The sequence below is a fragment of the Castor canadensis genome, chromosome 11 (genome assembly GCF_047511655.1).
Source record: "Castor canadensis chromosome 11, mCasCan1.hap1v2, whole genome shotgun sequence".
NCBI lineage: Eukaryota > Metazoa > Chordata > Mammalia > Rodentia > Castoridae > Castor > Castor canadensis.
This window is the reverse complement of record NC_133396.1, coordinates 22,167,948-22,180,602: the sequence shown is the minus strand read 5'-3', so window position 1 is coordinate 22,180,602 and position 12,655 is coordinate 22,167,948. Positions and strand designations below refer to the sequence as shown.

Genomic DNA, 12,655 nt, shown 5'->3' with positions numbered 1-12,655 from the left:
CTCTCTCTCTCTCTCTCTCACACACACACACACACACACACACACACACACACACACACTTTCCTCCTATTCATAAAGTACTGCTTTGAAAGATAACTGAGGTCCTGAGTTCAAACTCCCATACCATCAAAAAGAAAAGATATCTCCTCATTACATTGTCTCTTTTCTTCTCTTGGATTTTAAAACTTCTTATTTTTCACTGTTTTTAAGTATTCATGCTATGAAAAAAGTAATGTTCAAGCACAGCTATAAACTCTTCTCTCTAATCATAGTATAGGATAATCATAGGATTCCATGTGGCCTTAGTAAGTATGAGTAGGTATCATTTCAATATTTGGCAATCTTAGTAGGTTTTAAAAAAGTACCCAAAATGTTGGGATAGAGGAGAATTGGCTTTATGTAAAAGCAAAATAAAAGATGGCTAGCCCTATAAAATGTAGAGATCATCTTTTACTTATCCAATTTCATACAGCTGAAACATTTTTGCAATTTGAGGTTTTCAGGAGCTAAAAGACACATCAAAATCAAGCTCATGGATTTCTAGTGCATATTCCTAATCTAAGAGTTCTAATGGTAGGTTTGGTACAAGCAGTCCATCTCCATTGCCCGAGGTAGGCTACTTTATTTTCTTGCTTTTATTTTTCTATGATTCAAAGTTAAGTAACATTTGTTCCTAATAGAGGTAGGTCAGGAGAAAGAGAAAACACTTTACCTGTTCTGAAAAGCAGTGTGCAAAGTAAACTGAAGGCAGTATTTTTCAAGTAGATCTGAGAACTAAAGGACTGTGTACTGCCATAAGACTGAGTTACAGTACCTCCTCGTTGAAGGTTTCAGGTGAGCTTCAGATGAGTCTTTCTGAAACATCAGCCAAGGAGAGAATGCCCTCCCCAAGCATGCCCACTGGCAGGTCCTTCTGCCCTCAGGTGTCCCTTGTTCCAGACCACCCAGAACCTAGGACACACCGTTCTTGCCAACCTCTTCTATAACTCAGCTCTTGCCTGGAGCTGGCTGGGGAGGAGCCATTTTTGCTCCAGTTTCGTTTTCAATAGAGCAAATCCTCTTTCCTCAACAAATGGGAGTTGAAACATGGTAAGGAGGGAATTAAGGCACTGGCCAGCTCTATGGTCTGCTGGCCTTGGGCCACATCTTTTAGGAATATCAGGAATATTAATGTATATGTTGAATGTGTTCAAATCTATGAAATGAATTACTGTCTAAACTGATGGTTTCTAAAACTGGAAATTCCTTGTTAGAAGTTGACTTAGAACAAAGTAATGCTATAAGGAAGTCCTATAGTAAATTAGACCTTCTGTCTATGACATCACAGATGATCTTACTTAAGAGTATAGAGGAAATGACCTTCATTTGGTCATTTAATTGGCTGAGGCCACCACATTCAGAATCAGATATTCTTGACCTGAACATGAATCTGGAAACCACACAGGGTACAATATATGCATTTTGTTTGTTTGCCTTCTCTTTAATGACTTAACAGAAAAAAACTGCATGATGAAATATATTTTCTCCAAATATATATATATATTTATATAATATATAATCTTAGTTAACTCAAAGGTATATACATTGTATAATAAATAATATTTATAAAAAGAGACTTTTTGAATATAAAATCAAAAAGAACAACTTCTACAACTTTTTACAAAACTTTGGATACAGCAGGTTGGTAGGAAATTTCCGTTGGATACTATCACCTGACTACAGCGAGAATAATTACAATGCACTCATGTACTATTATTAATAATTACTTGTCAGCTACTTGAATATGCCCCAGAAACATGACTTTATCACTTTTAATATAGAATACATAGATATGAAAAGACTTTTAAAATTTGTATCCATTCCGCTGAAGTATTCTCACATAAAGCAAGCATTATCTGGTTGACATGATTTAAAACTCTGCAGTCTAAGATGAGATGGGAGGGGAAATTTGGGACACTATAGAGGGTGGGATGTATTCCTTTAGCAGGGCTTGTGGCCAGAGGTTTCAGAGTGCAGGCAGGCTCCCAGATGACAGTTTGGCAAGCCGCCTGCACAAACCAGGAGATGACAAACCTGGTGTCTTAAGTCAGGGTTATACCCCAGACAGAAGGGGAAAAAAGGACAAATCTTTGTTCTGCTGTGTTCCCCATTGTATCTCTTTCTCAGTCTCCTTAAGACAAGTTGTGGGGCTGACCTGCACTGTCAAACCCATCCACCCCCATCTGGCTCCCTCAGGACACCCTGCAGGTCCAAAGTGCAACCAGAACAGGGCTAGGAGTTGCTTGCCCCCTTTGAACATCTAACCCAGCCCTGGGGAACTGCAAGGATCTGTTTATCTCACATGCAGGTGAAGGGGGCAGCTGTGTTTCTATTTTCTCCCCCAGAAGAAAAGGATGCAGGAAGACCTGTCCTTACTGGAGTGGAAACAGGGATAATTTTCACTCTCCTTGTCCACTAGTTACAAAATTGGAATTGCTGGGATAGATGGATGCGCTCTCTCGCTCTCTCTCTCTCTAATTTATTCTAAGGTGACTGACCTAGAGCCCCACTGCTCTACCTAGAGTTGTTTCTATGGAGAATCTGCAGGTGAGCAGGGCCAGTGTCCAAAGACATCATTTCTTCCTGTAGGCAGCCACTGGAGTTGGAGAAGACTGAACCCATACCTATCCTATTTACAATGAGAACATGTTGCACTAATGGTGCAAACTAAAGAATGATGGAAAATGATTTTGAGATCTGACTGCCTTGTGCAGGCAGTGTTATAGAGAAAGTGAGACTGAGAAGAACTCGGCTGCTCTTCAAACAGCCTACCAGGCCATAACTCCTAGTTCTTCAAAACTCAAATTCCTCTTCCAACAATCACCCAGGGCATCCCCACCGCACCTATGGCTTTTGTCAGAATGGGAATGTGTATCCAGTCTGAATGGGAATAGAGGGAGAAAAGGAGATGTGGGGCTTTGTCCTGCTTTACAACTCCCACCTCAGAGGCATGTTGGAATGACACTGGCAGAAGCAGCTTGGAGACAGACTTACCCGCGCTCGTGTCTTAGGCCAGGCCAAGAGCTCACATTAGCCCAGCCTGTTCTGTTGGAGTAGATTTTTTTTTTTAATTTTTATTTTCTTTAACATGTGCAAAGGTAAGCTTCAGGTCTGTCCTAACAGACTCTGGAGAACTAAAAAGAAAGCCCCTCTTTAAAAGCCACACACCATCCAGAGCAGGGTGAGAAACAGGATGAAAGAGGAGGAGCACCTCCTGGCAGAGGCCGCCTGGGTCCAGGTCATTTACCACATGCAGCTGGCAACAGTCCGTGCTCCTCGCTGGCTGGTGCCAAGGGCTGGCCCAGCTCTAGGTCCTGCTTCCCATGGGACTTCGGTGAATCCGCCCAGCTGCACACTTTACCCCTTCCCAGTGCCCTTTGGGAAAATAAACAAGAAGAATCAGAATCCTAGTTCCTCTCCCAAAGAGACCACTCATTGGGGTACAAAGATGAGAAATTGCTGACAGATGACCTCGTCATTCCTCCTGCACCTAGAAGCCATGGCGCCCATGTGTCTTCTCCATCCTCTCCCCTAACTTCAAAGCCTGCCAGAGAGGGAAGGCATGTGATCTGTGGAAATAAGGGGCTTGAATCCACAGAAATCCTACCTCCCCACATCCAGCTGAGAGTCTCAGGCAGTAGGAAGCCCATGGCAGGTAACCTCTCCAATGCAGGAATTCACCCTGTGTAGACACAGGGAGAAACCTGCCAATGTGAGCAGTCAGTCACAACCTCAAGTGGACTTCTGAGCTGGGCTAGTGCCAGGTATGCACTGTCTTTCTGTGCGGCACCAGGCAGCTTGACGTGAGCTGTCCAAATGGGAGGTGTCTATTTAATTATGAATAGTTCCTCCGCTTGGAGCCCCACTGGGCCCATTTTCTCATATGTGCAGTCCTAACTCACTGAACTTGAGGCACAAAGCCATCTCGCAGGCATCCCCAGGGAACTCAGCTTTGGGGGCTGAGAACCAGCCCAAGACTTTTACGGAGGCCAGAACAGGCACAGCAAGATTGCCTCAATATGCCCAAGGTCCCACTGCAGATTAGTGACAGGCCCAGGACTTGGGGCTGGCCAGTCAGCTTTTGCTTTTGAAGAAGCAACAGAGCCAGATTCACTCAGTAAGTTGCTTCCATACAGAAGGGCTTGGGGCTATAAGCTACACGGACATGGCATCTTGAGACTACAACTGTGTAGCACTTTATACAACGCTGGGAAAATACCAATTGTCTATTTCAGAAATGCAGAGTAAAGAGGACTGCTTTTTTCTTTATTCTTTTTCTTTCTGTGGTGTAAGGGATTAAATCCGGGGCTTTCCACATGCTAGGCAAAAGCTCTACCACCAAGCCACACCCCTGATTCTTCATAGGGTCAGTATTAGTACAGGGGCTGGAGCTGGGGGGTGGCATCTGGACACTGAGAGCCAACCCAGCACCTCCTTCCCTGCCCAGCAGATCTCACTGCCCACAAGGGGCAGAATCAGAGCCATAGGGTCTATATCTGACATACTATGCCACCTGGAGCCACTGGTAGAGGGAGCTGCTGCTGCTGTTGCTGCAGCGGCCTCTGCATGACCCACACAGGGATCTGACTTCCCTCAATTATTAAGTTGGTGTGCCCATCTGTGAAATTGGCAGGCTAGACAAAATGTGCTCTCCATCAATATTCTAAACTGCATTCTCGTAGCCCCTTCTCAAGTCTTGCTTGATACTGGGGAATCAGAGAAAGGTGAAGGTGGCCACTGTGTTTTTCAAACATTCCTTCTACATTAACATGCCATGGTTGGCCTGGGAGTTCTCTTACTCAGTGACTCTTCTCCTACCCTTTCAAAAAGTAGTGACTGGGACTATCAAAGTAATGAAGCTAGTTCTTTGCACAGTGATTGCCCTGTACCACGACTCTCTAGTGGTATTTATCACACTTCCTGTTAGTGCTATATTTGGAGAAAGAAGCATTTGTATCTATTAGCTAACTCAAGCCTCCTAAAAATTCGGCAGACTCCCATTTCACCAGCACTGCATAAATGAGGAAACTGGGGTTCCCAGGTTCAACAGCTGGCAAGTGGTGGTGCTGAAGCCCCCACCTGTCCTCTTCCCTCCCACACTGTTTTATCCTGACATGGAGAAAGGTCATACCTCCCTACTCAATGCCTTTCTGGACTCTCTCCCTGCCAAGACATGCTCCATCACCAAGAGGCTTTCTAGATGGGCTGGGAACGAGGAGGCTTCCTAGGTGGGCTGTCTCAATGATGACATATACCTCCCAGCCCCACAACCACTGTGCACCACTAACTCTCAGGTACTGAACGCAGGGTGCTCTCCCTAATCCTGCCCCAGCCAGCTGTGACCCAGCACGGGGGCGCTTTTCAGTTAACCTCAGTGTTCCTTCACATGCTTTTTGCAGCACCTCTGGGGAGGGCTCACAGATAAGGAAGTGGGTCTATAAAGAACAGCTTGTCTGGGTCATACAGTTGACTAGTGGGAGAAGCTGAACCAGAACTGGACATAATTCCAAAACCCATGCTCAAGTCTCTGCACACTGGACCCCTTCTCAGGGGAGAGGAGAGGAAGCCTGAAGTTCCAGGACTAATATACATCTAGGCTGACCTACCCTGGGGTCCTGTGGACCAGGCCACAGCACACTCATGCAGGCCACCTCTGAGAAGCTTGGGAACATAATCCACCAGCCTTTGATGCTTTGACTACTCATCATAGTGACTCTGAACTTGAATCCCTCCTCCTCCCCATCACCATCCATAAACTTGGTGAGAGTGCTCCCTGTTCCACCCAAACCTCAGATCTGCTCCCCCCACCCACCTCCCTGAGGTTCAAGAATTTCTGTTTGTGCCCTCTGGCTTGAAGGTAGATGCAAAATGACTCTGCCCCAGGGTTAGAAGAGACTTTTCAGCCCACCATTGCAGGTATTTTAACGCCTGGTTTGAACTAAGGAAACTGAGGCCCCAGAAGTAAAGAACAGGAAGTTAGAGACATCATTGGGACCAGACATCAATTCTCACAGTTTCCAGCCCCAGTATTTCCTCCAGCTCCACAGGTGTGAATCTAATCAGGCTCATAATGTACTAATGTCCATAAGAAGTTGAATCAATTGCTGTGACTTATGTGTGCCCATTTGGTTAGTATCTGTGCTTGGTGTAATCCACCAGGTCATTGCCCAAGAACCATTCCCACCAAAGCTTGGGAAACATGACTTCCTATTTTGGCTGGGGGAGCTTGTGTGTCTTGGCTGGCTTACATTTTAAATAGGGGCTGGTTAAGAGCCTGCACCTCCACCCTGCAGCCTACCTGGCTCCCTACTTGCAGGTATGCACATCGTAGATACGGATGCACTCCTGGCAGCTGACATAGCAGCACCAGTGAAAGATGCAGTGGCATTTCTCCTTCCGCTTCTCCGTCCTCGTGTTGTGGCCACGGCCACAACAAAGCAGATCACAGCCATCGATGCCATGGGAGGTGACATTGCAAGTCCGGTCCCTGGTGCCAAAGGAGCCTGTCTCTGGGTTGGGCTCACAGAAGTTGGGAGAGTTCTCATAGTAGACCAGGTCCCTTTCAGTGGGAGGCTTGAAGAGTGCATACTTGGCCCGGAGTGTCTCCACCCATCCTCGGGACTCCCGGTGCTTCTCCACCACCATCTCCGAGGCGCTGTCATACTTGTCCTTAAGGAAGTCGCCAATGGCGCGGAAGTCAGGCTGGGCCCACCAGCAAGTCTTCACCTCGCAGCTGCCAGACAGCCCATGGCACTTACACTTGAGGTGCATGTGGTCCAGGATGGTCTGGGGAAAAGAAGCAGTAGCTGGTCCCCGACTGGCCCCAGCTCGGAACACCTTCCCACTCTGCCCTACTTCCAGCCCCCATCCCTCCAGCCTTTTCTATTCCTGTGTCAGGAATAAAATAGATGGGGACTAAAGAATGGCAACCAAATTTCCCCCTTTACACCCCAACCATTGGCAGACATCACGTTCATTTCTCAACGTGGGAGCAAATGACTGTTAACCCCCATTTAAGGCTGGGAGCTTAAGTAATTTGTCAGAGGTCCCACAACCATAGGAAGAGGTAGAGGTTGAATTCAAAGCCAGGTCCCTCGAACTTCACAATCTTACACCTTACACAGCCAGTCAAAGTACTTACGATGGGTTGGAGCTACCTGTTCGTATAGGGTGGACGTTCTTACAGATGCATTCTCTACAAAGACCAGGAATAACCCAAGTTGGAAACCGGGTGTAGGGAGGGTGACTGACTGCAGTGTGAAGGGAATCAAGCCTGGCTAAAGGGTAAAGGGACCCAGATGTAGAGGGCCTCTGAAGGGGGCAGGGCAGGGGTCCAGGGTGGGCTCCCAGCAGGATTGGGGTGAGAGCAGCCCAGGCTTACCGTACGTCCTGCCTCGTTGTTGTGCTTGTTCATGGCGGAGCGCGCATCTGGCCTGTTCTCCCGCGCATCAGCAAACTCCCGGGACACCAGCACCCCGAAGTCCGCGTCCTCACTGCAGCCTCCCCACTTCCAGCCTTCACCGGGTGGTCCCTTGTGGTGCGAATCGCAGCCGCAGATCGTGGAGGTTCCCTCCGCACAGGAGCGCGTGACCGCGAAGGCCACACCGGCAGAGGCGATGGCATGCACGAAGGCTGACTCGCGGGTGGCTGCGGGGAGGGTGCGGAGGCAGCGCTCAGGCCTGAGCCTGGAACGCACCAGCCTTGCCTCCACCTCCCCGGGCAGCTCAAGGGTTCACCAGCCCGGAGGTAAGAGGGAGAAGGAACCAGGAGCCCTCGGGAGCCTCTTTAGCTGATCCAGGCCCTGGTAGGCACCCCCAACATAAGGATGAGTAAGGTGAGGTCCAGGACCCCAAATGCTGCTACAGTTCCAAAGAGCAAACAGCGGTGGAAGCCGGTAGGTCACACTTGTAATCCTACCTAGCTACTTGGGAGGCTGAGAACGGGAGAATCTCAGTTCGTGGCCAGCTCAGGCAAATAGTTCACAAAACCCCATGCAAAATAACCCAAGCAAAATGGACTGGAGATGTGGCTCAAGCGGTGGAGAGCCTGCTTTGCAACCACTAAGCCCTGAATCCCAGTCCCATCAAAAGGGGGTGGGGAAGAAGTGGGGAGGTCCCTGCCCTGCACCCTCCTAAACTCTGGGGACCCCAGCACAGTCCTGAGGCTCCACTTTGAAGACAGCTTAAGGTCTGTGGAGAGGGAGCCTGAGAATCTACAGCCTAACTGTACTAATTCACCATTCCTCCACCTGGATGCGCTTCCACAGACTCTCCTTTTCTGAGCTCGGTCACCCTCTCTGTAAAATGGGTACAGCTTCTCCCTGCCACTGGAGTTTCGGCCCAGGAGACGCCAGTGCCTCTGGGTTCCCCTCCCCATGCTGCGTCCCTCCACCACCCCCAGCAAGGTTTTGAACTGAGGAGGACAAGCCCCTCTCCAAAGGACCTGGGGGAGATCCTTAGAGGTGTCCCCCAACCCCCAACCTCATTACAACGGGAGCCATCTCCGAATGCTGGGGATGCACAGATGCTGGGCTTCGTGTGCTTGATTAGGGAGGCAGAGGCCTGCGAGATCTGCAACCCAACAGGCGAACACCCCAGAGCGGGAAGGTAACGCGCAAACAGGTGGCACGATCCCGCCGAGGAGCCAGGACACCCAGCACCTGTCCTGAGTCGTGGCAGGGGTCCGCAGGGAGGAGGAAGAAGACCTCGTAGCTACTGCAGCCTTTCTTTGAGGCCCCGACGCCCTCATGGCCACCTGCACAGCAGGATCCACCCCAGCCTGGCGGGGAGCGCGGAGCGGGGGCTCGCGCGCGGGAGCCAGCGCGGTACGGCGGGCTGCGGACCGGGTGGCCGCCGCCTGGGGCTCGGCGCCGGGGTCGCCCAGCTCTCCTCGCTCGCCCCATGCCACCCCTGCGGCCCTCGGCGCCCGGAGGGAGGGGGGTGCAGGACGAGCTCGCGGGCGGGCGCCCTCGCTTCCGGCGGCCTCTCGCGGTGACGGCGGCGCCCGACCCGGCCGCGCTCGGTTCCCAGCCCCGGGGACGCGGGGGCGGCGGGGGCGGGGCGGGGATTAGCCTGGGAGCGGCGCTGACAGCCCCGCTGTGCCGGTCCCCGTCCGGCGGGGCCCGCTGGGCCGCTCAATCCGCCTTTGTTCGCGCGGTGTCACACCGCATTACCCGCATAATGCGGCCGCCGGGCCCGGGCCGCCGGGCCGGCCGCCACCGCGTAGCAACGGGCGGCTCCCGCGGCCGGGCCGCGCCCCCAGCCCCGGCGCCGGGCCGCGCAATCCCATTGAGGCGGCGCCCCCCGCCCCCGCGCCGCGCCGCGCCGAATGGCCAGAGGGCGTGTGAATGGCGCGGCGGCCGCAGCGGGCGCGGGCCGGGGACGCGGCGGGGGGCGGCGCTCGCGCCCTCTGCACGCCGCGGGGGACCGCGGCCTCGGCTCGCCTCGCCGCCGCCTGCGCTCCGCCGTCGCGCCCTCGTCCCTTCCGGCTGCCCACCCTGCGCCCCCTCCCGGACAGCTCCTCGGCGCCCAGGCCGCCCCTCCGGGAAGGCCCATCCTCCGGGGAGCTGAACCCTCCGAGCCCGGGTGCAAACGTGGGATCCCCGGCAGCGCGCGGGGCGCGTGGGCTGCGTGGGCGCCTTCCAGACCCTCACCTCCCAGTTTCATCGAATTCCCAGTGTCTCTAAGCCACACTCCCTGCCCCGGCCAACACAAACCCGCCCTTTTGCGATTTAGGGACGCAAACATGTGGCCCAACCTAAGGCGGGGATTTAAAACGTTAAACACCTTGGGAGCTGAATGCGCTCAAGTCCCGATTCTCGCTGCTTATGTCAGGGTGGGAAGAGCGATCAGAAAGGTTGTCTTGCTTTGGCGGTTTGATTAAGCGCTACCTGGCCAGAGGTGGGGCGCCGGAAGGTGGGGAGACTGATAAGCCTGCGAGATCGGGTTTGCAATGCGAGCCGCCGCCACTTGGCCCCAATTAGAGGCCAAACCTTTTATGTAAACAAGGAATAATTAGCTTTGGTAATAGAAGCGTAAATAGAATCATCATCCATTGATTTGCTAATTGCCCTCCTGTCCCATGGACAATAGCCAGCCTTTTGCCTGTGCACCTGAAGCACAGGTAAAGAAAGGGGGATTGCACGCTAAAATGGGGGTAGTGGACTCCCCGCTCCTAAACCCGTCCCACGCACCCCAACTGGTGCTTAGATTCCTATTCTTTCTGTCTGTAAATGCAGCTCCTAATCAATTCTCTCTTCTAAAGGAGGAAAGCCAGGCTCCCCAGTTGGGATGGCAAAGCTCCAGTGAAGGCCACTGCAGCTAGAGCCATTAAATTCCTAGACACTGCACTTCTTCCAAGAGTTGTCCTTGTCCAGAACCCTTAAGCCCCCAAATTTCCTTCCTGGGAAATTTCATTCCTGCCCCACCCTCACCACCACAATCGCCAAGTTCAAAGTCAAATTGTGTGATTTTACTCCACTTAAGGCACAGTCACTTAGACTACCAGGTTGCAAGATGGTTGGAAAGTTAGCCCAGAGACCAGTGTGCCCAACAGAGTTCATGGGCATATCCAGCTTGCAAGCAATGGGGACCCACAGAGACGCTCAAGGGACCTTTGGGGACAATACAATGCTGCCAGAACCTGATCACAGTTCCTGCAGACTTTCCAAGTAGGAAGGACCTAGGGCTGTCAATGCCCCATCTCCACACCAAAGCAGTATTTGCAAAGCACTTAACACAGCTTTGGGGAAATGCTGCAAATGTCCACATCAAGCCTGGTCTGGGTGTGCCAGCCAGGAAGGAAGGCCATGGGTTCCTTGGTGCCTGTGCTCAAATCCCAGGACACCTCAGGGCTGCCTATCCACCAGCAAAAGTGTGGCAGCCATGGAGACAGCCCTGTCTATCTACAGGGGGACCTCGCCAACTTTCCATGAAGGCCACTGGTCATCACCAACTTTATCATCCTCCGGGAGGAGTGGGGAAAACATGGGGGCACCCTGGACTCAAAGCGTCGTGGGATGGAAGGGCACAGGATCCTAATGTCCTCCCCCACCCTGACCCTCAGCCACCTCCCACTTAGCCCTGGGTACCTTTGTCCAGGACGGGCCCAAAGATGGCCAAGCTATCATCTATGGTGGTGCAGTTCCAGCGGCGGCCCCGGAACTGGTGCTGGCACTCCTGGATGCCCAGCTTCACGCCCTCGGCCACACTGGGCATGATCTCGATGTAATTTCGGCAGAAGCGCAGTTGCTTGGGGACCAGGCCTGGGATGGAGCCGCAGAGCAGGGGCTGTGAGCCCAAAGATGTGTACTGCTGGCCCAGGGCCAGGGACCTGTGGGCAGACAGAGGGAGGTGACACTAGGGGCACAAAGCATAGGGCCCAGCATGGGTATCATTCTTCATGAAGGTGAGGAATGGAGGATCTGACCCATGACCCTGAAAAGGCTGGCACCTGCATGTGTTGCCTTTAACCTCCTGGGGAACACAGTGCCCCCAAAAGGGCAGAGCTCTGGTCTAGGCCTTGTCCACATCCTAGCATGGGCGCATCAGGAGGATGGGGACCAGCAGAACTTCTCATGGGGACCCTTACGGACAATGCAATGCTATGGAATGACCATTGGACGGGAACAATGGAATTTGGGATTCAGATCAAGTCCTTTCCAGACTCTGTTCCCAAGGGTCATTGAAGAGCTCCGGCTGGCCAATCTCTCAGGGCGTCCAGGATTTGGGGTCATGTGGAGACTTCCAGTGATTATGGAAAGGAATCCAAACCTAAAGGCAGGAAAGCAGCAGAGGCTAGTTTGACCCCAGCCCCATCCCAGAAAAATCAGAGACACCTCAATCCCAGGGAGGGAGCTTGCACACGTGTGTGCATGATCACACATATGCTGCCATTCAGTGTCCCCCAGCCTCTTCCCCAGGATGCTGCATGCTCAGTCAAGAGCCTGCCCTTGTCCCTCCAGGAAGTTGATGGCACGAAGTTCTCTGTCCTCCAGCCATACAGTTCACTCGAAGTTTCTAAGGTGCCACCTCTCCTCACCAGAGATCAGAGCTCAGTTTTGTTTCAAGATAAGTTTAGCACAGGGTGAGGAGTGAGGAGACCTCAGCTTCTACTCTCTCCACTCAACACCATGTGACTTTGGCCAAGCCACCCCATTCTTCTGCCCCTCATTTTTCATCAACATCCTGTCAACCTCTCAAGGTTTTACAGTCTTACGAAGAGCATTGTGGGGTGGGATGAATAGACTAAAAAACCTAGGTACTGTGGGAATCCATTCCTTCCCCCAGTACAGGAACAGCAGAAGTGACATTTTGTGGAAGAAGCTGAGAAAATGACCTGTGGGTGTCAGTGGGCTTCGAGGTCAGCCCTGTGAGGAGGGACAGAGTGAGCTGAAAGAGGTGTACGTGGGGACTCATCTCCTCTCTCTTTGTGTCCAAGACTTTGGTCTGACGCTGACCTTGAGTGCCCCGAGAAAAGTAACGGGCAGAAGCCTTGGGAAGAAGGGCAGGATAAGACCACACAGGTGGGTCAGAAGAATGCACACCCAAGCTTTCTGGGCTGGACACAAGAGCCAAACACCCATTGCCAGTGGACTTTTACTCTGTGCCAGGCACTT

General features: G+C 52.1%; 1 protein-coding gene across 2 annotated transcripts in view; it reads right to left on the bottom strand.

Moving 5' to 3' along the window:
- Positions 1–1,463: 1,463 nt before the first annotated feature.
- Positions 1,464–12,655, bottom strand: part of Wnt3 (Wnt family member 3) — a 43,122-nt gene continuing 31,930 nt past the window's right edge. For both annotated transcript variants that reach the window (XM_020161366.2, XM_074045813.1), the window contains exons 2-5: positions 11,129–11,370; positions 7,421–7,686; positions 6,338–6,825; positions 1,464–3,414 (exon numbers count right to left, since the gene is read on the bottom strand). In XM_020161366.2, coding sequence (XP_020016955.1) covers positions 6,346–6,825; positions 7,421–7,686; positions 11,129–11,370 — 988 coding nt within the window. In that variant the 3' untranslated portion in view covers positions 1,464–3,414; positions 6,338–6,345. The remainder of the gene's footprint in view (positions 3,415–6,337; positions 6,826–7,420; positions 7,687–11,128; positions 11,371–12,655) is intronic.